The sequence below is a fragment of the Callithrix jacchus genome, chromosome 1 (assembly GCF_049354715.1).
Source record: "Callithrix jacchus isolate 240 chromosome 1, calJac240_pri, whole genome shotgun sequence".
Taxonomy (NCBI): domain Eukaryota; kingdom Metazoa; phylum Chordata; class Mammalia; order Primates; family Cebidae; genus Callithrix; species Callithrix jacchus.
In genome coordinates this window covers 7,547,449-7,575,126 of record NC_133502.1, presented here as the reverse complement: position 1 = coordinate 7,575,126, position 27,678 = coordinate 7,547,449, and the positions used below count along the sequence as shown (strand labels likewise).

The window sequence follows — 27,678 nt, the reverse complement described above, 5'->3', positions numbered from 1 at the left end:
CCTAGTGACACCGGAGCCTTTATAACATCATAGTGCAATGCTACTCACACGTTTGGCGTTTGGCATGAGGCTATAAACAAACCTCCTGTGCTGCCAGACTTATAGAAATACAACACATTCAATTCTATAAGGTATATGACACGGACAATAAACAACTATGTTCCTGCTTGATGTATTTACGAAACTGTATATTTAACCTTTGTTTTAGAGTATACCCTTTCTACTTAATTTTTTTTGCATTAACTATAAAACTACCTCAGGCAGGTCCTTAAGGAAATATTCCAGAAAAAGACATTGTTGTCATAGATGACAGCATCCTGCGTGTTACTGTCACTGCAGACCCTCCCATGGGACAGGATGTGATGTTGGAAGACACTGCTATTGATCATTCTGACCCTGTGCAGGCCTAGGCTATTATGTATGTTTGTGTTTTTGTTTTTAATTACAATTTTAAAAAGTAAAAAATAGCCAGCCTCAGTGCCTTATGCCTACAATCCCAGCCTTTTGGGAGGTCGAGGTGGGCACATCCCTTGAGCCCAGGAGTTTGAGACCAGCCTGGGCCACAAGGCAAAACTCTGCTTCTACAAAAAATATAAACATTAGCTGGGCGTGGTGTAGCTAGCGCCTATTATCCTAGCTGCTCATGAGGCTGAGGTGGGAGGATCACCTTAGCTGAGGAGGTAGAGGTTGCAGTGAACCAAGATTGTGCCACTGAACTCCAGCCCGGGCAACAGCACGAGACCCTGTTTCAAAACAAAAGGAAAAAATTTAAAAAAGAAAAATGTTTATAGACTAAGAAAATAGAGAAAATATTTTTGTACACCTCTACAATGTGTTTGTGTTTAAAGCTAAGTGTCATTACAAAAATAAAAAAAAAAATTTTAATGTAAAAGTGTATAAAGTAAGAAAGTGATAGTGAGCTAAGTTTAATTATTGAAGAAAGAATTTATTCTTATAAATTTAGTATAGCGGGGCTGGGCGCAGTGGCTCACGCCTATAATCCCAGCACTTTGGGAGGCCGAGGTGGGTGGATCACGAGGTCAAGAGATCGAGACCATCCTGGTCAACAAGGTGAAACCCCGTCTCTACAAAAAATACAAAAATTAGCTGGGCATGGTGGTGCGCGCCTGTAGTCCCAGCTACTCGGGAGGCTGAGGCAGGAGAATTGCTTGAACCCAGAAGGCGGAGGTTGCGGTGAGCCGAGATTTCGCCATTGCACTCCAGCCTGGGTAACAACAGCAAAACTCCGCCTCAAAAAAAAAATAATAAATAATAAATTTAGTATAGCCTAAGTATAGAGTATTTATAACATCTACAGTAGTGTCCAGTAATGTCCTAGACCTTCACATTTCACTCGACATCAACTATCTGACTTACCCAGAGCAATTTCCAATCCTGCAGGCTCCATGCTATACAGGTATACTAAAAGTTTTTAGCTTTTATGCCATATTTTTACTGTGCCTCTTCTATGTCTAAATACACAAATACTCAATACTGTGTTACAATTCCCCACACCATTCAGTGCCATCACATGCTGCACAGATCTGTAGCCTAGGAGCACATCATCTAGGTGTGTGGTAGGCTATAACAGCTAGGCTTGCATAGGTACACTGTGTGATATTCCACAATGACAAAAAAATCACCCTGCAGTGCACTTCTTAGAATTATCTTCATTGTTTAGTGATGCATGGCTGTAATTAGTTAAGTGATGATTGAGAATAAAGTATACACAACAAATGAAAATGAACAAGGGTTAAGGGTGGAGACACACATAGGTAGATGCTAGATCTTGGAGGGCACTGGAAGTCAAGCACAGAAGCTTGAAGTTGATCTGGAAGGCCACAGGGAGGCGCTTGAGAATTTAAAGCAGAGTGGTTTAATGACTGTATGGATATTTGTAGAAAACTACTGCATAAGTCATGCCAGGATGGAACAGAGAACTAAATGGGTGACAAGGTGCCCAGAGACAGATGAGCGTCTAGTCTCATACAGAAAGACTGGAGACGGAAGAAGGAGAAAAGCCCTGGAAATTATTTATCAGGGCACAATACTTAGAACCATTCAATCCGAGAGTGAAGAAGATGGAAACCAACTCTAGAATCTTCAGTTTGAATATTCAGTTTCACTTTTGCTTGTATATTTCCTTCAACTGGCTATTCAGCTGATACTTTTATAGTAAAACACTGCCTGAACTCCTGAAGATTTTTCTCTAGTCTGTCCTGCATGATGTCGTAAATTGAACAAAGGTCTAAATTTTGGCCACCTGTTAAGGTTTTTCAGCGCCAAGGCACATTTTATTCTTTTAAGAATTCTGAAAATCCTCTCTGAAAATGTTGCCTATTGGAGTTTGTGGACTGTGCTGGAATGAGGTGTGCATTTGAAAGGATCTCTTCAGCCATCCTTAGAATTTGAGGAGCACTTAGATAAGCTTTCGGAGGGTGAGCTTCCTGAAGTGCTGTGAGGGGCAGAGATTACCTGATTTTGTGAGGTGCTCAAGAAAGGGAGTCTATTGCAGTACAGAGACAAACATATCCTCTGAACTCCCAACAGTTAAACATATGCCACTGCAAGATGTCACTATGAAGAGGAAGTCATCTGACCATATTCTGAAACTGTTATGAAGAAAATGGGATTTTAGGAAGTATTTTTAGGTAAGGAAAACTCAGTGAGATGTTGGGGAAAAGAAAATAGCAAGAAGTGTAGGTTAAGGGATTAAATTTAAAAAAAGGAGTTTTCAGATTCTTATCTAAGGTCTGAACTTACTCTAAATCAAGTTCCATCTTTACATCAAGGAAATTTTAAAATTTAAAATACAAGAAATTTTGTATAGAGCCTGGAAATTTAAGAAATCTATTAACAACTTTGCAAGGCCTTCACAGAACGTACTCTCATCTCTATAGATTTATGTATTGATTCAACAGAATTTGTTCTCTAATTGGGCACTGCTATTTTATCATCTTCTGACATTTCCACATAGTGTAGATTTACATGTTCAGGTGACTTCACATTCAGTAGCTCTACCCTACCCATATAAGAAGATGAAGAGGCTAACTACATTTTGATTCAGGTAACACTCTCAAAGCATAATAGTGTAAGTAAGAACAGAGGCAGATAACTACCTTTTTTCTACAGCAAATATTAGTTCAAAAAAGAGAAAGAAATCAACAAAGAATACAAGGAAGACGTATATAAGCAACAATTTTGCTCTAGATAACTAATTCCACTTTCATTGAATGCTACATAAGAACAGGGTACATACCTCTTAAATGAAAATGACAAATAATAAACATGTCTGTATTCAATACTATTCAGCACATGAAGCAATGTTGGTGGGGGAGGAGAAAGAAAGGAAATCCCTCAGAAATGAGAAAGGAAAGGATTTGATTGTTTATAGGACAATAAATTATTCACAGTCCTTAGGGTTAAAGGTTAGCAGGAAGAGCTTTAAAAGCACTTTTATTGGGCAGTTACACATCATAAGGTTAAAGTAGGTGTATGTTGGCAGGGGCTAAAAGAGCTTTTGAAGGATTATGGGGAGAGACTTAATTATTTTCTGATGGTTGCAGGATGGTTGGCACTGGATTGAAATTTGAAGAGTAAATTAGACTTCAACACTGTCTTATTACACACGTGAGCCATACCACTGACATTCAAAAAATATTCATACTTACAATGTATACAATGACTGCATTCCTTGGATGAAAACATGCACTAGTCGTTTTCACGTCCATTCATTCTGTTGCTCATCACTGGCACAGGTAATTTATTAGGGGCTGACCCTAAAGCAGAACAGTGGTAATAATATGAGCGCTGGCACTAGATTTCCAGGTTTTGCTCTGCGAGTTGCTGATGTTAGGAGCTTGAGTTACTGACATAATGTCTCCAACCCTTAGTTTTTTTTTATTTCTGGAAATAGAGACAATAATGACACCTCTTTAATACAGTTGCTATGAGGAGATAGTACAAAGTTCTTAGCTGTGCCCAGTCTTAAGTAAGCAGTATGTTCTCTACTCTAATTAACTAGATATAATCCTAATATTGATGTATAGGCTATTCTGACCCTACACAGAGGTATAAACCAACAAAGCCACAATTAATTTCCACCTTTATAATCACGGCCTGCAAAACCTAGGTCTCAGGCCTCTAAAGAACCCTTGAAATTGGGTGTTTCTGAGAATCCCTCGAATGTGCCTCAGAAGTGTGCTCCTGCTGAGCGAGGCACCAAGCCACTGAATCAACAGTGCTGCTGCACTCACAACTGTGGTCTCGCCCAGGACCATCATCTTAGCTGTCTCGAGTCCATCACTGATGATCTTCCAGGTGCTGTCATGGATAGATGAATGCTCAGCCATCCAAGAACTTTCTGGTGGTCTCAGGCAACATGTGGAAATGCCCCTCGTTCCTGTATTTCTACTGACCAGACGCAATGGAGGCTAAGGTGGGAAATAAATGTTAGTGGCAGCCACAAGGATGCACTTGAAATTGAACTCCTCTTGTATCCATGATGCTCATGGTGCCTGCTCTTTCTAACATATGGATGATTCTTCCCATAAACAGAGTTCTAGCCACCTACGGTTTCACTTAGCCAGGTATAGCTGATTCTCACTTAGATGAAATCTGGGACACTCACTCATGGAGTAATCTGGTAAAAGAGACAGATATCTAAACAACGGATTAAAGGATGCCTTAAATAAATGCTATTACTAGGGCATACACCAAGCATAAGGGATGCCACGGACAGAAATGGTCTGTTGATCAAGTCATATAAAGAGGTAACATTTACTTTTGAGTTTGAAAGTTTAGGAAGAGAAAACTCCAACTGAAATGCCTTCCCCAAACCATAGAGACATGAAAGGGCAGTTTGTATGCCTGGATGTGTATCCATGTGTTGGAAAGTAGAAAAAAGAGAAATCTAGAAGTGCAGAGAAAATGCATACAGTGAAGGGATTTGTACACAAGGAATTGCATTGTTGATTTTCTAAATAAGAATCACCCATGTGGGGAATTCATTTTCAAGAGAGGTAGCAGATGGAAAAGTAAAAACCCAGAGGGGGGATAATGAGGCCCAAGCGCAGTAGAAATGGTGGTGAAATGGAGATGCTAGCCCAAGAAATAGAGAAGTAATACAACTGCAATTATTGCAAATATCACATACATTATATAAACTGAAACCCAGGTAAGAGTCTGGATTTTTCATAACTTTTTGTCATTAAACATATGTAGATGTAACTTTGCTTACAACGTTTTTAAACCTCTTCCACTCATCTCTCATGACTCCTTTGCTCCTACCTCCTGAGAGCCTTTAAACCCTGTCCCATCCTCATATCACTCGGTTTTCTGTTGTTGGTTGTTTTTTTTTTTTTTTGAGACAGAGTCTTGCTCTGTCACCAGGCTGGAGTGCAGTGGTGCAATCTTGGCTCACTGCAACCTCTGCCTCCTGGGTTCAAGAGATGCTGCTGCCTCAGCATCCCAAGTAGCTGGGACCACAGGCACGTGGGACCACAGGCACGTGCCACCACTCCTGGCTAATTTTTTTGTATTTTTAGTAGAGACGGGGTTTCACCATGTTGGCCAGGATTGTCTCGATCTCTTGATCTCAATATCCGCCTGCCTCGGCCTCCCAAAGTGCTGGGATTACAGGCGTGAGCCATCATGCCCAGCTTATCACTCTGTTCTTTAACCAGACCTCCTTTGTCCCCTATGTGCTGGTGTTTTCTCTGTATGGGATACTCTGTCTTGTCTTACCTGTTTCACCTAGCTAGCTCTTACTTATCCAGCATGTCCCTGAAAATCATGCTGTTAAATTAGGTTCCCTAGAAGTAGCTGCTTGGTCAAGAGATTTATTGGGGGTAGTGCTCTCAGTAAAGAGGGGTGAGGAAGCCAGGATAAAGCAGGAGACAAAAGCTATGCAAAAAGGCAGTCTGAACTGAAGTCTAGCTTCCTCTGATCCCACCAGGAAGCAATGAAACACAAATGCACAGAGTTGGTTTCACCTTCAGGCCAGTTGGCCCATCTTCTGAACCTCAGTCATTGCCTGATGACTGGCATGTAGGGAGAGTGTCTGAGGAGTAGAGCATGGACTTTGGGCCAGGTGGCAATTCTGTGAAGAAGGTACTGGCGGTGAGATGCTGTCACCAACACTTCCAGCAGTAGTGGGATGGGTGTGCTGCAGGTCAAGGGAAGAACAGAGATGGGAATATCCACTGTAAGTCTTTACTGCCTGATTTCTGGCTGCATCTCCCATATACTCCTATAGCTCCCTGCTCTGCATCAACCCATCCTTCACAGGCTGTCACAGGTGCTATGACTCCAAAAATACATTCCACTGCTATGTATTTTTAATGTGGTAGCTCAGAGCCTCACACAGGGTGGGCACCCAATAAAGATCCGTTAATGATCAACAGAGAAGGCTAAAATCACATACAAATTCTTCAGTAGGAAATTTCTTCTGAAGCAGCTTACACTCTTCAAGATGTCAAGTTATTTGTACTCATTTGGATGCAGTTCGAAATCATCTGCTTCATCTCGATGGACAAGAGACAGAAAGAGTCTTGATATTCACATTCTTGCAGTAAGAACCCTCTGGACAGGTGTGATTTCTCTCTATACTCTACCACCTGTATATTGCTCTTCAGTTTATTTTGAATTAAAATTTAAACATTTGTTTGGTTGCTGAAATCTTCAGGAAGCTGAACACTTTGTAATCCTGGCTGTTACAAAACTTTCAGAGAGAAAAGCAAGGCATTTGCAAGTAAAATGAACAGGAAATTGCTAATTAGGAATCCCAAAACAACAACGTGTTTTCCCAGGAATAGCATTAAGAACTTTTTAAGATAAGTAAATAATAAAAATAATAATAAAGTTTGTCGGTGAATAGCTCCCAAAAGACACATATGAGAAAGAATGATAAATTATGTCATTATATAGGCTAATGGATCAGCTTTGTGTATGCGTCTTGAGGCTTTCTGTGTTGACTTGGATGGAGTCCCAAAGAGAAGCTGACTTGCATGTCTGCATGAATAAATTCCTAATTAGCTGCTTAATCCTCAAGCTTTTACATTCTACAAATAGCCTGATCTATTGGTCTGGACTAGGCAAGAACTTTTGGTCAAATAATATTTTTAAATTGTAGAACCAGATCATATTGAAACTATCACATTCAAAACATGGAGAAATCTTTAACCAAAATATCTGCACTAAAATTTGTATATAAAAATTCAACCTTCCGTAGAGATGGTATTTATTTCTAATTTATGTCTTCCAAATTAAATAATCTTACCATTAATAAACCATGAATTTTCCTTCCAGATTGTTTTTCTGGAGATGCTAGACTAAGAACAGATATGACTGATATTTACTTTATGTCTATTTTCAGTTACTCAGCAGTCTATTATTATCAGTATTTAAAAATCCAAAAAACAGCCACTATTACACAAAATACGGATATTTGTATGAAAGAGCAGTGATTTTTAAAACGCTCTACTTCCTGAGCAATCTGAATGTGGCTTAAATAATTAATTTCCATCGGTGATACTAAATATCTAAGGAGATGTGATCAATGCTTTTCTTTCAGAAATATGCAATACTTAAAATTCTGTCTGTGTTAAAGGCTTCATCCATCTGAAATGCAAAATTCATTATGTAGAAGGTACTCTGTACATCAAAATGGAATCCCATTAGATGCCAAATCAGCTCTAAAATAGTCAAACAAGAATCTCACACAATTTCTACAGTTAAGAGTGGTAATATCATGAAATCCAAACTGCCTTGCAATACAAATGTGGTGTTCTCTATTTTTTCAATAGTCTAAAATCTTAGGAAAAAAATAATTACCCAAAAAAGGAATTGTGATGGCCAAAGGCAGCAGTTTCCAAACTTTTGTGCTCATCAGAATCATCTGAGCTCCTTAAAACATAGAATCTGGGACCCTACTCTCAGGGACTTTTATTCACTAGAGGTCTGAGTTGAGAACGTGAGAATTTTGGGACCACATTTTGGAGACCACTCACTTGAGGCTTGGAAAATAAAAGGCTATCTCCAGGGGTCATAAGTTCTTAAAAGTTTTTCCATGTCTCCTTCAGGAAGTGTTGCACTGCATTTCTCCTTAATCTTTATGTAATATAATTGGTATTTCTTTTAAACATCTTTCTTCTTCTCTAATAAATTAGGTGATATTGAAAGAAATACCTATATTCTTAATGAACTAATTAGATGAAATAAAAATAATTATAAGGAAAGAATAGAGTTCTTATATGAAAACAAAAAATGGCAAACCAATATGTAAACTTCTCAAAATAAACCCAAATGTATGATTATGTACTGACAATAACATTTCTGAATGTATGGATTTATATAAGAAATTTAGATACAAATTAATGATTTCTAGCCAATTTCCAAGTGTCATCACATGCCTTTTCAAAGTGTGGGATTAGCTTAAATTTTTAAAATTGTACCACTCTTATGCTCTCTACATACTATAGCATCAATGAATTTCTAAGATTATGACACACGTTACATTAAAATACAATAAATCATTCACTGATAAAACTTCCGTGCTCTGATATGGAACTAAAGGAACTAAAATAAAATAAATAGGCAAGAAAAATTGTCACCACCAAAGATGAAGTTCTCTTTTTGTCCTTGTCCACCTTATCCAGGGTGTAGTGCGATAATCAAATTAGGTTGGGTTCTACCCATACAGGTGTTCTGTTCAGTATCCCCACTGTGTGAACAGTAGGAACACCTGTGTGAGTAGAACCCAACCTAATGTGATTCTCACCATTACACATTACACAGGGTTTTCTGTTATTCCTAGTCAGTCCTCTTCCACTGTTTAATCTCCAAACCACTGGTATGATAGTGCAGCTACTACCCATATTTTTTCTGCTTTATGCAATTCATTTCTCCAGTAATTATAAACCTGACATTGAAGAACCATTGAACAAATTTTTATTTGCTCTTATTTTGTTTGACAATTTGTGCTTGTATTTAATGTGAAATGCATGGAACTTTCAATATATTGTTCCTAAGTAAGATATCATCTTTCTGTATTTTGTAAAAATATATGATGATTCTATTATTATATTTTTATGAATAATTATATTTTTAATTTTTTCCTTTCTTAGAAAAGAACTAAAAGCATTTGGTAAAAATAATTATAAAAGCACATAGAAATATAATCAGTCAACTTTTCTTTCTACATATGTCCTTGAACTCTCTTCTCCTGTAGCATTTTTATATCACTACCTGTAAGGCTACCTCCTTCTTTATAAAAATCAAAATTATATTCTTTATTTTAATCTGCTATAACCATTTAATTATTTTCCTACTAATGGATATTTTGGCAGTTTGACCTTGTGTTAGTATAAATATGTGCAATTCATGCTCTTTTGTTCACATGTGTTATTATATCTGAGAATGAAGTTTTAGATCAGAAATAATGATTCAAAGGTCATGTGTATTTAAAATATTCATATATGTTGCCCCGTTGCCCTTCAAAGACACAAGAACAGCTTCCCCTCTTTTGGGATATTGAAATATCTTTTCCTCTACATGCTGGTCAATGCTATGAATTATCAAATTTAATGATCTTTGCAAATATAAGCGAAAAATATTTGATTTTTAATTTGATTTGTATTTATTTGATGTTTATCATTAAAGGTGAGAATTTTGTTTCTTTGTTTAAAAGCCACTTACATGTTTCTGCAAACTATTCATGCACTTTGCCAAATTTTCTATTAGATATTTTAGCATTCTTTAAATTCATTTGAGGATCAAATTAATTCATTTAGTGGCTGGGGAGAATCTTTTGTGAGAAAAGTTGTACCTGCTTTATTCTCAGTGTGGTTATGTATTTGTAGTTTCTTAATACTATACATTTCTCAGCAAAGAAGATTTATATTTTCCAGATAACACCATGAAAGACTTTCATTCACTATGAATAATAACTTTTTATTCTTTAGAGGTATGTTTCTAGTTTTGCTCTCTTTTTTATTCTTCCTCTCATGTATACCAACACAAATTGGAAAATTTGAAATAAGATCTTTTTGTTTTCTCTCAAACTTTATATTCACAATTACCCTCCATAAAGCATCCAAATTATGTAAATCTTTGCTTGTGTGAAATAAAAAAAGTGTCTCTATATACACACATGCAATCTCCCCAGTCTTTGGCCCAGAGCTCCTAAAACCCTTATAAATAGTGGTGGCTGGGATAATTTTCAGATCTAGTACTTGGTCTTTGACCCCATTTCCTGACATATAGTGTCTAAGACCTTTGTAATTTCCTGAGTGACAGGAGTGAGCATCTAACACATTCCTCCTAAATCCTCTGGAATTTCCTGGGTGACAGCAGCATCTTTTTTTTCTAATGAGGTGATTCCTGATGGCCTCTTGGATGGAGGCTGGTCACCAGAATAACCCAACCATGATTAGAAGCTTGGAGCTTTCAGGTTTACTTTCCATTCTCCATCGAGGAAAGGGGCTGAGAATAAAGTAAATTGGTTGATGATTGATTTATACTCAATGATTGATTGATTATGTCTACATGATAAAGCCTGCATAATAAAATCCCAAAAGTAGGGTGTTCTGAGAGCTTCCAGGTTGCTGAATATATAAAAGTGCTGGGAGGAGGGCATGCCAGAGAGGACTTGGAAGCCCCACATTTCTTTTTCCATTTCTAGCCCAATGTATTTATATCCTTTGGCTGTTCATAAATTACATCCTTCATAATAAAAGAGTAAACACAGGCAAAGTGTATCTCTGAGGTCTGTGAGGCATTCTAGCAAATGACAAAACCCAAGGAGAGGCTCCTGAGAATTTCCAATTTGTAGCCAAGTCACACGGAAGTTGTAAGTAATCTGGGGACCTACTACTTGTGATTGGCATCTAAAGTGGGGGGCATCTTGTGAGGGGACAAAACCCTTACACCATGTGAGGTCTGTGCTAACTCAGGTTAATGTGGTAATTCAGTTGAATTATTCAACATACGGTTGGTGTTCAAAGAGAACCAGAGAATTGGTTGGTTGGTGTGGGAGAAACTCCCACACATCTGGTCACAGAAGTGTTCTGAGTGTGAATACAGAGGAAAACAGATTCCTCCTACCCCCAATGTTACAGCTGAAAACCGCCAAATGACTTCTCAATGCACATAGAATAAAATCCAAGCAACCAGGCTTATTTGACCTGAAACTTGCCCAAGCTAGTCTCATTCCAGACAATGCTCCAGCATCATCTGCCTCACCCTGAGCTACACACGCTGATTCCCCTTCTGTTCCTTAGACACATGAAGCATGGAAATCTCTACGTGGAAAAAGCAGATCTTCCCACATACTCAGGTTAAATTTAATTTCTCCGAATAAAGTTTTCCTGGATACTCAATCTAACATACCCTTAATCCCAGTTTTATGACATCAGCTCCACGAGAGCACAGACTTGTCATCTCATTCCTCACCGAAATTACTACTGTGATAATTAATTTTATATGGCAACTTGGCTAGGCTGCAGTATCCAGTGGGTTTGGTCAAGTATCAGTTTACATGTTGCTGTGAAGGTATTTTTTAGATGTTACTAACATTTTTTTTTTTTTTTTTTGAGACAGAGTTTCGCTCTTGTTACCCAGGCTGGAATGAAATGGCGCGATCTCGGCTCACCGCGACCTCTGCCTCCTGGATTCAAGCAATTCTCCTAACTTAGCCTCCTGAGTAGTTAGGACTACAGACGCGCGCCACTATGCCCAGCTAAATTCTTGTATATTTTTTAGTAGAGACGGTGTTTCACCTTGTTGACCAGGATGGTCTCGATCTCTTGACCTCGTGATCCACCCGCCTCGGCCTTCCAAAGTGCTGGGATTATAGGCGTGAGCCACCGCGCCCGGCCGTTATTAACATTTAAATCAGTAGACTTGGAGTAAAGCATCTTCGCTTCCATAATGTGGCTGGACTCAAGACTGCAAATTCTGACAGGATCCTTGCAAATAATTTAATCAAATTTATTCTAAACTGTTGTTGATTTAATGATCTAATATATCTAAAAAGGTCTAGATTCTGTCCAGAATAATGTAAAAATGAACAATATTTCACACATATTATACTTTTCATTTTTTCTGAATATTTCATTTCTTCATGATTACTCTGAAATGAGAAAATATTTTTATTTATTTTCCTGAAGAAGTAGATGCATGCAAATTATTTTTGTGGGTGTGTTTACACAATCTACTTTCAGAGTTTGATCTTTAATCAGTTTTAGACATAATTGAAGCCAGAAAAATATAATTATATTAATCATGTAATCCAAAATGTGGCATTAATTAATGTAAAAGTAATTTCAAATCAAATTGTGTAGAAGTCTTTTCAATAACATCTAACAAATTTCATTTATTTGCTTTGAAAAATGCATCAGAAAAGAAGAATTTGGATGGTTGGACAATAAAATGTGCTATCTGATGAGCTATTATTATAAATTCAATTAGACTACACTGTGGTCTATTTGAAGAAAAATATATTATGAATAGGTGATTATTCTTTTTCAATCTCTCTTCTAGCATTTTACTTTAAAATGTAATAAATCATTCAACAATGAATTTATATGCTATGATATGGAAATGCTGGAACTAGACTAATAAACAATATTTTCCATTTTTGTAATTTAGCAAACTTACATCCATTTTTACTGAAAAGGGAGTAGCTTTTCAGGTGTAACCTCAATATGAAAACGAAGGATGAATAAGAAACTGCTCTGGCTTAAGTAAAACACGCATCCTGGAGCCCTTGAAGACTGCTGCTGTTTTGCAATGACACAATCTGGAAGTCACAAGTCTATGGAACTGTGATGAAATCTGTACTCCCAAAGAGATAACAACTTCTGTGCCAAACAGATGGGAAAAGGTCCTTTAGGTTTCCACTTCAGTGAACTTTTATCTTGCTATCTTTTAGCTTTTTATCTTCCTCTGTTCACCCTCTGGACACATGTAACAAGTTAAAAATAGTATCTTTGTACTGTGTCAGCATGGCAAGAAACTGAGTAGACACATGGGAAAAGTGTATGTTCAACCTCATTTTTTCCTAGGGATTCTGTTTAAAATGCATATTTCCTTTGGGAATTCAGTGGTTGAAGGGAGGCGACTAGAATTGTAGCAGCGTTAAAATTGCCGTGTCACCCAACACAATCTGTTGTGTGATATACTGAAATTTAGCATGACTGCAGAAATTTATTTCCAATCAACTAGTAGTTCATTAAGATCAACTCAAAGACTAACCACTGAGTGAATATTCCCAAACCACTGGTTAGAAATAAAGCTTCTACTTTCATCTCTCTAGTGCTTTATCTTGGTATCTTAACTTTGAGTTCTCCCTTGAAAACACTGATATATTGCATGGGTTCAAGATAGACTGTCACTCTCCAGCTGGAGTATCTGATGAACTGCCTATTATGATATAATTTCTCCATTTTCAGCACCAGTGAAATAACCATTTAAAGTATTGATAGGGGACTATCTCTGACGCTCAATATCAAATCCCTAATGCTAATTTTTATTAACTCATAAAAGAACCTTCACATATTCCTTGGTCTTACAAATGGAAGTCTTCTGATCCAAGACAGAACCCATCTAATGAAGAGAAAATGTCAATAGAGTTTTATTTCCATTGAAGTAAATGAGCATATTTTATTTAATAATAACATGATTTAATAGTTATTGACTGTTTACTACGCTATATCTAGGATTCTAAATGGTTTATGTGAATAACTTGTTTAATTTTCCAATATTAGGTAGGTATTACTTTCACCCACATTTTAAAGATAAGAAAACGGATGTAGAGATTAATGAACATGCCTTAGTTCACATCACTGGTAAGGGGTTAATCTCTGTTGATAACCTTAGTAGCATGGCTCCTGAATCTGTTCCTAACCACTACGCCTTACTGGCTTTGAGAATTAATGGTTGCACTATAATGAAAGAGAGAAGGCTTCATTCTAAATAATAAGGACATGCCCATGAAGCGGAAATGAAAGAGAATAGTGAGGAGAAAACATACTAAGTTTGTATACAAATGGAAGTAATGCCACGTAGAGGCCATTAAACTCAGAGCATTTCACTCAAGAATGCATTTGCTCCCACTCTTTCTTGCTTCCCAGTCTACTGATTAAAATTCCATTCACCTTGAAAGATTATCCCCATTTGTAAATATTTGTTCTATGTTCTCTTCTGTATCCGAATCTATATGAGAGATGGGTTCATGTCTATTTTGTCCATCACTGTATCCCCAGCAACTAGAACAGTGTTTGTGAAAGAGTAGGCACTGACATAGTTATTTTTGTGTTACTATATTTTTGTATGTATATTTTATTATAAAATTTTAAATGAATACAAATATACAGAGAATATAGAATAACACTGTTCCCATAAAACAGTTTCAATGATTACTCACTCAGAAAACTTCATATATAATATGACCCTGTTCTCCCACTCACTGAATTATTTTAAAGCATTTTCAGAGTTTATTTCATCTCATCCATAAATATGTTAAATAATTTATTTTAATTGAATGAATTAAAACCCCTATCATATACTACCTCTTCCATTAAATGCTTTTTAATTCTCTCAATTAAAAAAGAATGTTCCCCTATTTGAAAGTTCTGTGGAATTGTATATTTCTTTTTGCTGTGAACATGTTTTCTACCATTTTTAGATTCTAAGTCCCTTAAAGATTGGGACAATATCTCATATACCTTTGAATTCCATTCAAGGTCTATTGCAGTATCTTGAAGTTGGAAACCAGTTTTGTCTTCTCTGTACCACTTCCTAAATACACGGAAAAGGGTGCTAAAATAGTACTCTTCCTGTTTACATTTCAGCTGAGAATAAGAGACAGTAGATGGCATATACCCCTCCCTTTCAGTGAGGTGCTAGACATGAAAAGCAGATGACTGAACCCTTGTTTTGAGTCCCACAGTTTGACATCCACCTTAATCAAATAAAAGTATTGAAGCTGAAGAGGCCAAAGCAGAGAACTTGTTTGAAGAAAGCTGGTTGAACTGCTACGACATTCCCCCATTCATTCATTCTAAGTGAGAGAAGCATTGAAGGATCCTTGGAGCTGGAAGGACTAAAAGGGCTGGTGGTTGGCCTACACCTAAGCAATTAGAAGGCAGCCCATTCTTGTGGCAGAAGTTGGCTGTCTAGTGGCAGAGTAAAGACAGGCAGCTGCATTCGGTGTAGGCTATACTTCCACCAAAAGCAGAAAAAAGAGGGAAGGTTTCCATGGGCGAGAATAGATGATATGGGAGAAAAGGAACCCACTGAAATATCTCAGCAGAAAAAGGCCAAAAGGGTACCATCAGATGGAGAACTACAGCGGGGAGACATTGTCTTGGGCACACAAAAGCCCTAGGGCATCAGTTATTAATCTGCCAGGCTAGAAACAATCAATGAGAGATCATAAAATTGCCAGTCACAAAGACTGTTTTCTTCTCTCATCCCTTCTTTCTCCCAGCTCCAAACCTCCAAACTCCAAGCACAGGGGAGTAAGAAACATTGTTTGAAGGACGAGGAGACTGCAAGATTGGCACACGAACCTGAATTGGTTCATATACACACCTCACCTAGGGACTCTCAGACTGAAGCAGAACCTAACTTGGGAAGGGGAAAAACAAAAAATAAGTGAATTTCACACTTCTGATTATTAGGTTGGATTGGACATTTTCATTACTGAATTTACACTGTTTATGGAACTAATTCATAATGAAAGATCCTTCAGGCAATAATAGTGTCCATGAAAGTCCTGACAACAGGCCATGATTTTATTCTGGTGACAAGCTAAAAAAGAGCCGTTAATATTTCTACTCAGACCTTTCTGAGTCTGGCTCTCTGAATGTAATGATTACAGGCTTAACAAGAGACAATTGATTACCAAGCCAATAAGTCATTAAAGAGAGATATGGAAGAACTGTCCCAGCTCAGAAGATGAGATACCATGCAATTATTGCCACATTCATAGAGCATTTTTAGAAATGGCCAAAATGTGTATATTGACCTGAGAATGATGAATATTTTTTAGGTTCTAACAGTAGGTAGGAATGTCAGGACTTGGAGCAAAGTTGATAAAATGTGCATGTTCTTGCAAACATCTCCTGTAGTATAGTCGGCCGTCTGTATCTACCAATTCCACATCAAGGATTCAACTGTGTTCAAGGATTCAACCAATGGCAAATCAAAAATATTTGGATAAAATATAAAAATATAAAAAACAATCCCAAGTTTTAAAAATCAGTATAACAACAATTTGCATTTTGCAAATATGTTTACATTGTATTGGATACTATATTTAGTCTAGAGATAATTGAAAATAAATAGGAGGATGTGCATAGGTTATAAGCAAATATTACCCCATTTTATATCTGAGACTTGAGCATCCTTGAGTTCTGGTATCTGAGAGAGGTCCTGGACATAATTCCCCATGGATACCAAGGGGCGGCTATATTCGTTATAGACCCAAACCATGAGATAACTACGTAGGGACTATCATCGAAGTAAAATGTACCTATCAAGAAAGTGCAGGAGAGGAAGGCAGAGAGAGTCTGACTATGGCATAGGGATATTACGCAGCCAACAACTCTGCAGATTTATTTTATGTTTATTCCAAATCTTCAGCCGTACCTGTACTTGCCTAATTGAACCTAGAATGTGTAATCTGCAATGTGATGAATTCTATAGTTCTTCATATCTGAAACCGCACTTTTTATTTCTGTCACAAATGAGCAGAACATTTCAGTTCTTCTCTCACTAAACACTGTAAACTCAGAGTTTTGACCTTGGGCAGGTCTTTGCATGTGGACCAGTGCCTCAGCTTTTCGATAGGAATAATCCCACCCAACATGTTTCTAAGCCAAAACATTTCAGATTCATGGAGTTCTTTAGACTCTTACTTTACAAAATGTCCATGAAAGTACATACCATGAGACATACATGGTCTTAAAGTTGTCCAGAAAAAAAAAAAAAAAAAATCAGCATCCAGAGTCAGCATAGATTGTAATTTGCATGACTCATCTCCCTTAATCTAGTCTTCCTTTCAAGCACTCAACTTCACTTTGGACCCCCATATTACCCATCAGAGTGTTATCACCAAGTCTAAAGTCCCAAATCTCTTAGTTCTCACTAATGTTTATAAAAATGCCATTTCCCCAGAGTCTTGTTATCTTCAAAGAATTACTCATAGCTGTTCAATGATATTAATCATTCTTCAACTCTCATATAACACAGGAGCTCTATTCCAAAAGAAATTACAATAGAGAAGAAGAAAGAAGATGTGTGACATATAAATGCAAAAAAGGATTCTAGGTGTCACAGGGCATTTGGTGTTGAAATGAAACACAAATGAGGGGGTTGATCCCACTAAGATTCAAGACAAAAATGAGAGTTTGGCAAAGCTGCATCTACAGCTGCATGGAGAAACTGATTTAAAATTATTCAGTGAATTGGGGGCATTTCAAGCTCCATGGTAGACTGCTAAAGTGAGAAAGAAACCTTCAAATCATACCTTTTAAGCATACCAAATATGATAGGCCATAGGTATGATAATAATTATTAGGAAGGTATAGATTAAGGATATGAGAAACTGATTGGATTGGTAGAATTTGCCCGGAAAAAAAAAAGAAAGAAATAGAAAACAGGCTGATGTTCATAAAGAACATATTGCCTTTGCATAAGAAACATAGGAAAAGCAACCAGTCGTTACATTAATAAAATTCAGAAATTCAGACAATTTTGAGACCAGATTGTTTTTAAAATGAAGTTCAAAACATTTGGAAACTCCCGGGTGCAGTGGCTCACGCCTGTAATCCCAGCACTTTGGGAGGCCGAGGCGGGTGGATCACGAGGTCGAGACTATCCTGGTCAACATGGTGAAACACCATCTCTACTAAAAATACAAAAAATTAGCTGGGCATGGTGGCGCGTGCCTGTAGTCCCAGCTACTCGGGAGGCTGAGGCAGGAGAATTGCCTGAACCTAGGAGGCGGAGGTTGCGGTGAGCGGAGATTGAGCCATTGCACTCCAGCCTGGGTAACAAGAGCGAAACTCCATCTCAAAAAAAAAAATTTATTAACTAGGACAGATGTTAAATAGAAGGAAAAATATGATTGAATCCTGTATGATCAGGAAGAAAGAAGAAAGATTAAAAATGAAGTGGCTTTCCAGCTAGATAAGGGGTAGTAGAAAAAAAAAATTGAGGTTAACAAAACTATAGTCAGAGAAACTGTCATTGCCTGGGTGAAAAGAAAATGATAATTGGTAGAGTACAAACTCTCAGATTTATAAAGTTTTCTATTTTATCTGATTTTTAAAACTCAAGCACAACCAGTTGAGGAAAAGGGTCAGCTTATCATAAAGCCAGAAAAGGGAAGACTGGAGGATGAAAGAAGGATTCAGGAACATAAACTTAAGAAAGAATGTGGCATATTAATTTTACCAGGGTGCTATGACATTGTGAAATATGTATTTGGTTTTCTTCCCTGTTTCTTGGTGCATGCTAAAATTCTTAGAATCGTCAAAGTGCTGTCTTTTTGTATGCTAACGCTGACTGACACTTCAGAAAGACAGAGGCCTGATTAGAGGGTTGGGACTTTCAGCCTCACCCACCAACCAATGTCTAGGGAGGGGAGAGGGGCTGAAGGTCAAGTTGACCACCAATGGCCAATGGCAAAATTAATCATGTCTCCATAATGAAGTCTCCATAAAAATTCAAGAGAACAAGGTTGAAAGAACTTCTGGATAGCTGAACACAAAGAAGTTCCTGGAGGGCAGCTGCACAGAGAGGACACTGCAGCTCCTCACCCTTTCCCCATACCTTGTCCTAGGCATCTCCTCATCTGTATCCTTTGTAATATTCTCGATAATAAACTGGGAAACATAAGTGTTTCTCCGAATTTCATTGATGCGCTCCATCAGATTAATTGAACCCAAAGAGGGGATTGTGGAAACCCCAACTTGAAGCCAGTTGGTCAGAAGTTATGGAGGCTGGAACTTGCAACTGGTGTCTGAAAGCCGGGGCAGTCTTCGGGACTAAGCTCCCAGCCTGTGGGATCTCCAGGTAGATAGTGTCAAAATTGAATTCGAGGACACTTATCTGGTTTTGGATGCTTGGTGTGTGGTGAAAAAAACCCACATCTTTGGTCACTGAAGTCTTTCGTGTTGATGATTGTTGTATAAAAGCAGAGGAAAAACATGGTTTGAGAGTTTTCCTGGAAAAGGTACTTAAGAGACACTGGCTAGTTTAAGACGCATGGTGGAGGTCAATTCCTGGAGACTGAGGGAGAGTTAGAGGATTATCTGTTCATCAAAAGGGAAAAGGAAACCCTGGTAATTAAGGAGCTGTCACCCAAACTTCAATGCCAAGAAAGAAAAGAAGGAATCATCAAACAATCACTTTGCAATCACAGAGAACAGAACAAAGACTAACATGCCTTTCAGAGAACAATGTTGTTTTGTAATGAAGAGACAGGAGCGGGAGATAAAAGAGACTTTAAAAGATACAGACTACATGGATTTCAATAATATTTTCATATTAAATCAGAAATTGTTTGAACTGTTGACCTCGGTGTTACAATATATAATATGAATACAGTCTTCAAAGTTATTTGAATTAAATAGATTGTTTCAAAAATTAAACTCTTTATACGCTATAAATATTTGAGACATTTTCATCTACAATCACAAAGGAATTCCACCTCTTTTGATCAGCACATAGGTGATTTCACACAACTTTAAAGGACTATTATGATATTAAAATAGTCTACATGGCTCTCCCAGTCTTTGAAGCAGAATGTCTGTGCACAAAAATAATCATATCAGTCACCTCTTTAAAAATGCTGCATGAGAAGAAATCTTGCCAAAATAATTGCTTCACTTTTGCAATGAAGAATAGACTTAATCTTGGCTACCAATTCAGCCTATTGATGTGTTTGGCTTAATTCCTCTAGAATGAACCTAATGAGTATTATAACCTATCATAAAGAAAGGACAACACACTCTCATCCCCAAATGTGCTATACGTTTACTTGGTGTCCATTTCCTTAAAACCAAATGGCATTATTTACCTCAACTAACTGCAGGTATCTGAAATGAATATCATACATGAGAATTGCTTAGAGCTTTTCACCACAGATCACTGCTAGACTTCACTTTTTTCTCGACGAGAAAGTGGTTTATGACTTAAGATTGTAAGAGTGATCAGGACTTGACTTTATTTAGAAACTCTCCTAGATAAATCCAGTAGTTCTGAAGCGTATGTATTAATGCTTTGACAAAACCGTGTCACAAATCACTAGGAAAATCTGAATTAGTAGAAACTAAATGTATGATTAGCACTTTTTACAATGTAAATTTTTACTTTTTTAGAGAACTGTAAAACTTAAAAAACAATAATGGCCCATAATTCTTGTGTCACTATACCACCTGTTTTCATTTAAGGTAAGTACGTACAATACAAATTAAAAATAAAACTCTCCCCTCGCCCCCTAGTACTTTCTGCTAAATTCAGGCATCATAACAATTTCCTTGTCGCTTTCCGGAAATATTCTATGCGGAACCAATATTATATCTACTTTATTTTTTCAAATCTGCTGGCAAAATACATATTATCCTATTTCTAGCTAATTTTGTTTAATTATTTGACATCATTCCACAGTAGCAGATATAAATATGTATTATTTTGACTGCTATGTAATATTTCATGATACCATAATCAATCGACCAGAATTGATGGATACTTATATTTTACCATTGAGTTGGCATTGAGGAAAAAAATTGCATTCTAAATTTATATCAAAGGGATGGAAGTGGAAGACATTATGATGAGTGAAATAAGCCAGGCACTGAAAGATAAACTTCACATATTCTCAACCATTTGTGAGAGAATTAAAACAACTGAACTCATGGTGATGGAGAAGAGAAGGATGGTTACCAGAGGCTGGGAGGAGTAGCAGGAGGAGAGCAATGTGGCTAATTAATGGGTACAAAAATATAGTTAGATAGAATGAATAAAATCTAGTCTTGGATAGCACAACAAGGTGACTAGTCAACAATAATTTATTGTACATTTTAAAGTTACTAAAAGTATAATTGGAATGCTTATTAATGGTAAGTGCTGGAGGTGATGAATACCTCATTTACCCTGATGTAATTATTAGACACTGCATTCCTGTATCAAAATATCACATGTACCTCATATGTACCTGCTGTGTACACATAAAAATGAAAAATGAAAAAAACATTTAAGAATTGACTGAGTCATGAATAAAATTAAAATTTCAGTTAATTTTTTAAGTCAAAAGACACAGAGTTTTCTCAACCTCAAATAGAAAAGAGATACAGCCCAATCAACTTACTTGGGGGATTAAAAGTGAAGGATTAGGGGAATAAAACAATGCTTCTGAAACCCTTAGTTCACTGCAATAGAATAATCAGGCCAAATGTACTCATTCTGGAAGTAGCCTTAGAGATGGTAGGAGTGTGTGAGGCTCATCTGCTGGCCCAGAGAACCAAAGGGCAAAGGAATAGATTGGGGACCCACGAGATAGAAGTGGAAGAGAAAAATATGCTCAAGAAAGAGAAAATGTCCATTAAGGTGATGAGGTTGGAAGAATTGTTCGAAGACAGTTAAAGGTACAGTGAAGCCTGTTCACAAAAGACTGGAGTCTCTATGTACTTAGAACTGGCTAATAGACAGGAGTTAGTGATGGCACAGGAAAGGGAAGGCATGAGCTGGAAGCAAAAGAAAATGCTAAGAATCACACACTTCGCCTCTCAGAAAGGTGAACCGTTTTCATGGAGAATCCTTGCTAACGATGTGCTTTTTAAACATTCATAATCCATGAATGAGGTCTTTAAAAATATATTATGTAGAATAAAATATATTCTTTGAGCTGAATATACTACCACTCTAAAAGGTTTTCCCAAATCATTGATTTCTCCAACAGTATTTCCCATTACACAAACCCCAGACCAACTAATAAAGAAAGGAATAGGACAAATTCGAACTAAGGTTCTAGCAGCTGTAGATTCAGATAATATAATATAATATAATATAATTTAATATATTAACTATATGTATATTACATTATAAATGTTTTATTAATCACCATGAGTTTCTCTTTAATCTTCGTAGAAATATACAAAAAGTTCTATTCCAGTTGGAACAATTTGAAAAAAATATTATGTCAAAGTAGAATTTAATTACTAGATCTAAGAAGCAGAAATGCTATTGATATGAATACACTAAGAACTCAAAGTATGAGAATGCTATTACTTCTCTCAGTAAAAGCAATAAAAAAAGTTGGCAAAATTCTTACATTGCAACATGCAAGGCTCATAATAAAAAAAGAGCACTAGCCATATCAGCCAAATATTTATTTTATTTACATTTAAATACAGATTTTGTCTTCAATAATTTTTTTCTTTGAACTCTAAGTCTCTATGAGAAATTCAGATATTCAGTTAAGATATTAATAAAATAATTATTTAATATTTCAAAAATGTAGCTTTTAACTTTAATGAAAATGATCACCCAGAAATAAACAGCTTTGTTATATAAATTTCTATTAAAAATTGATTATTGTATATGTTTATCATAGCAAAGTTAATTTGCTAAATAACATTTGAAATAAGCTCATCACTTTTGTGGTAACTTACCCACCTATATGCATATAGAGTAGGTTTATTTGTAAGTCAATGTATTAGTCCATTTTGATAGTGGTATGAAGAAATACCCCAGACTCGGTAATTTACAAAGGAAGGAAGTTCAATTGACTCACAGTTCAGCATGGCTGGGGAGGCCTCATGAAATTTACAATCATGGTGGTAGCAGAAGCAACCATGTCCTTCTTCACAAGGCAACAACAAAGAGAAGTATATGTTCCCAATGAAGGGGGAAACCTCTTATAAAACCAACAGATCTCTTGAGAATTAACTCACTATCCATAGAATAGGATGGAGGAAACCATCCCTATGATTAAATTATCTCCCACCAGGTCCCTCCCAGGATACATGGGGATTATGGGAACTACAACTCCCTACAACAAGATGATACTTGGGTGGAGACACAGCCAAACCATATCAGTCAGAAAGCTTAACACCCCATCTCTCTTTTTTGTAGTTTGCTCAAAAATACATTTTTAATAGATTCAAATCCAAAGTATACTTTTTAATGGTTCACATCCAAAAAGTAAAATGTATAAATAAAAATACATTTATTTTATAATTTAACAGATTCAAATCCAAACACAAAACCTCATTATCCTACATTCTATAATAACCACCAGTGTTGACAAAGCAAGGGACTTTTCCCCAACCAGTTTAATTTGCCACAGAGGGAGAATTTATGAGTTTCTTAAGGTCAGGAGATTGCTTGAAAGTACAGTCAGGAAATAAAGGAAAAGAAACTGTCAAAGAAATTCTAGACAGGGAGGAAAGAAAAGTAAAAGTGGAGTTTCACTCCTAAGCTTGAGAATAATTGACAATGCCTCAAACAGATATATATATGCCCCCACTATTACATAGTGGCGCTCTCTCTCTCTCTCTCTCTCTCTCTCTCTCACACACACACACACACACACACACACGCTCTCTCTTTCTATCAGATCACTGTAGGATGTGGACATATTAACATAGTTGAGACACATATGCACATACCAATGAATCTTTGTATAGGTATTCACATTTCACTTAATTTCCTCACTTTCTAATATTTATGAATTTAAACCAAAAAAGAAATACAATATTTGGTTAACAACAGACAGACCGGATTAAAAAAAATGGTATTTAATTCAAAGTTAGGATTGTTGGGTAAGTCATAGATAGGTGAAAGAGAAGACTTTCAATATACCACAGAATGCTATTAGTTTTAAGATACCTAAAAGGATCAAGTTTGTTCTCTTCTTTGTTTTTGAACCAACTAAAGATAAATATTTAAGGTAGACTATAAACTGTGTGACAAAGTTAAGACTGAAGTAATCCCCTTAAGATTCAGGAAAAGAAAGCAAAGACGGAAGTAATCAGGTTTTCACAGACCACATAAAATACCTTTTTACTATATCTTCTCCATTCCAGCAGGGAAGTCCATCAGTAGCAGCTAATTCATTAGCACAAAGCTGATCAGCTAGACCTCCATAGAATGACCTGTACAGTCGAAGGCTGTTGATAAATTCTCTAAATGGAAGAAGAAAGAAAACAGTTAAAACCAAACATTCTCAATAAAGGCCATCAAAAATGATATATATTGTCATATGTAATGTTTAGGATGTAATTTTTATATTGTTATGCATAATATTTAGAATATAATTTTTTTCTCTATTTATTTTCATATATTTTAAGTACTTTTCTTACCACCATGATGAAAACACATTACCTTTTTTTTTTTAAAAAAAAGCTAATATTTGAAATTATTCTTGGAGTAAAAGTGTTCACTGGGTATGAATCTTATATAACTCCACATCCAAGAGGTTGGGAATAGTACATACTGACGCACATAGACATCACATCATTTAGCCTCCCTAAAAGTCCTCACTACCTGTTGTCACCTAAGCCACTATGAGCGTATTAATAATTTTCTTTTCCCAGTGGAAAATACCAGAGACTTACAACATGGCCAGTGATTGCTTACCGATGAAAAGTGTAGTAGGCTATTTTCCTATTTGGATATTCTTGGGATCTAAGAGCATAAAGTAATGTCTTTATTAAATATAACCCAAACCCAGAAATGCAGGGTATTCCAGAACCATGAAAATAAAAGTTACTGGAAGGAAGAATAGTCAATATAGTTACAAAGACTCTTTCCTCCCACACTATTTTCCTTCTCCATATCAATTATGGGAGGAAAAATTCAACAAAGAGCAGGGTTTTTTGTTCTGTTTTGTTTTAACTTAGAAAGCAAAAGCTTTGGAGTTCTAAAACCAACACTTTGGAAAACCAAGAACTTGAGTTTTAGCATTTCAAAAGGCCAAACCCTAAAGGCCTTCATTATGATTTTTTTTTTTTTTTGACATACACAATTGCTTTGGAAAAAGAAATGAAAAGCCCTAGGCTGATCATAGGAGATGCTCTCTAGATTAGAGGAAGGGGCAGAAGAAGGAAACGTTGGAAGGAAAGTAAACTTTAGAAATTTATGGAATAAGCAGTTAAAATGTAGCATTATGAAATGCCATTTCTCATTAAAATTTAAAATATAATTTGTTTAAAAATGAGATCAAAGAAGAGGGTAATTCTAAATTATAGCTGCAGTAGCATTTTTTTAAATGAAATCTCATTTTTTCAGCTCTGTTGCTCAATTTCATGAATTTTTAGTCATCTCTCCTATTACTTTTATTTTATTTTATTTTATTTATTTTTTAAGAGATGAGATATCTTGCCATGCTGCCCAGGCTGGATACACACTTATTGGTTTTTAAAGAACTATTAGTGAATATTGCAAAAAAAGATAAATATTATTTTCAAATATGTAACATCATAAGAAAATAAGAAGTTTTTAGGACAAGTGTTTGGTGAGTATTTAAACAAGTTTTTAGAAAAGCTGGACAAGATAAGTGATAAAGTGGTTGCAAAAAGCACAAATCTGACTTAACTCTTAACTTAGATTGATGACAACAAAGGCTTTATTTTCCTGATAGCACAGAAAGTATATTACATGTTTACTACTTTCAGTCAGTTTCCTTTGCCAGAAAATAAGTCCCTCAAAGATGGCCATATCTCTACTAATAGGAACGCATGAACAAATATCAATTTATATGTTGCAGCTACTAAAACATAATTGAGGAATCAGACTAATCCTTTTTTGGAAAGGTGGGGTTTAATGAACAGCAGAATATGTGACTCCTGTCCTAAATTTCATTCAATATAAATGATCACCTGTTTGGAATCAAAGAATCTTCTAAAAATGAACAGACCAGGCCCAAATTGAGGGAATGTTGAGACTTTTAAACTGATGATGAAAAACTGAATATATTTTTATGGACACTAAATCAACTACTTCCGTCTTGGTGGTCAGGACCAGGTTCACTTCTCCCTTCACAATCAATAGATCCCCATGGGGAAAGCGGCATGTCTTTCTTTTCCAGTCCTCCTTCCCATGGCTGTACTGCCTTTGCCTTCATCCAAGCCCTTACCAGCTTTCTCTGGACTTACCACCCTAAGGTGACATCCTTCCAGTCTCTTCCCATTCTCAGTAACAGCCACTTTCTAAAATTCAAATTTGATATTCCACAGATTATGTTGAGGGACTATGTTAAGGAAAACCGAGCCCACAAGGGGCATGGTTTCAAAAGCAAGAGCTTCCCAGCGCCATGCCTCCATCTACTTCCCATCGGGGAACATGAAATTCTTTGTCTGACTTTCCCACGGAGCTAGGTAGAAACTCCAGGTGAGCTTCTTTGTTCAGAAAGCCCTCCAAAAGCTCTGGGAGGAAGGGCCTCTGCTGCGGACCTAGCAGCCAATCCAGTATCAGAGTCAAAGATCAATCACCACAGAGGAAGTTTGAAAGAACTCTTCTCATCAGACGAGAACATAAATGGGGCTAGAATAACTTCAGGGTTAAAAACCCACTGCCCTTACCTGTGTGGATATCCCCTCCGGATTCCCCTCCCAGGGCAGCCTGGGAGCTCTCTTGCTCCTTCTCTCTTTCTCTCTCTCTCTGCCAATAAATCTCTCTCTGCTAAACTCTTTGGGTCCGTGATATTTATTCTAACAGTTCACCAGGCCTCCAGGGCCCCTTCCCCCGTTCCTGGGGCAAGAGAGGCAAAGGACCTAGGCACAAGAGATTGGGGAACTGGAAGTGTCTTTGGGATGCCCCCACAGCTCTGCTCCCATCCCAGTTACATCTTTGGCAATTGATGGGGAGGGAGCTGAGCCCCTGCTGCACCCCACGCAGGTTGCAAGGTTACTCACTTAACGTCCTTCAAAGGCTTCTCCACAGCATGATATCCAAGTTTCTTGGAAAGATGTGCAAGGTACCTTCTCATCTTAATTTCAGCAACAACCCAAATCATACTTTAGGGTCCCACAAAAGTGAGGTCCTTTCTGTTTCCCAAACACACCTTCATATCTTTGCACATATTTATTCTGAAACAATTGTATCGTAGAAGATTTCCACTCATTCTATGAAGCATCGCCTATCAGTTGTTGGTCACAAAGTAATAAACACTATTGAGTACTAAGTTTTTTATGGGCATTAAGGATTCACAGGTAAGCAAGAGAGCCCCTGCCTTCTGAGAACACATATTCTGAGGAAAACCTATAATAATAATAATAATAATACAGTGTTAATAGTGCAAAATTTTAATACAGAGAGGTATTTTAATGCAGAGAAAAGATTTTAATTTTAATGCATGGAGAAGATACTTACAAAAGAAGGTAGCACTTCAATGTTCCATGAAAAATAAACAAGCGAACCAAACAAAAAGCCAGGATGTGTAAGGGTAAGAGGAAGGAAAATCCAGTACTATGCAGTTTCATTTGTGAGGACTGTGTTTATGGGAATGAATTATAGCAAAATGGTAAGAAGAAACCATTTTCTCATCAGTCTTACTGATCATCATAAGGTGTTTCTGTTTTATTCAAAAGGCAGTTGGAAATAATTAAGTTTTCTAGCAGGTGTCGTCATCATCATGGCAGCACTTTGGGAATAGAAGAGCAGTGA

At 36.8% G+C, this 27,678-nt stretch overlaps 1 protein-coding gene across 5 annotated transcripts in view; it reads right to left on the bottom strand.

Moving 5' to 3' along the window:
- The window catches only part of GPC5 (glypican 5), a 1,444,351-nt gene that overhangs the window by 1,055,962 nt on the left and 360,711 nt on the right, over positions 1-27,678 (bottom strand). For 4 of the 5 annotated variants that reach the window (XM_078365958.1, XM_035275332.3, XM_035275343.3 and 1 more), the window contains one exon: positions 24,072-24,197. In XM_078365958.1, coding sequence (XP_078222084.1) covers positions 24,072-24,197 — 126 coding nt within the window. Of the gene's footprint in view, positions 1-4,258; positions 6,167-24,071; positions 24,198-27,678 lie in introns of those variants that run through there. The other variant, XM_035275354.3, reaches the window with a different exon arrangement.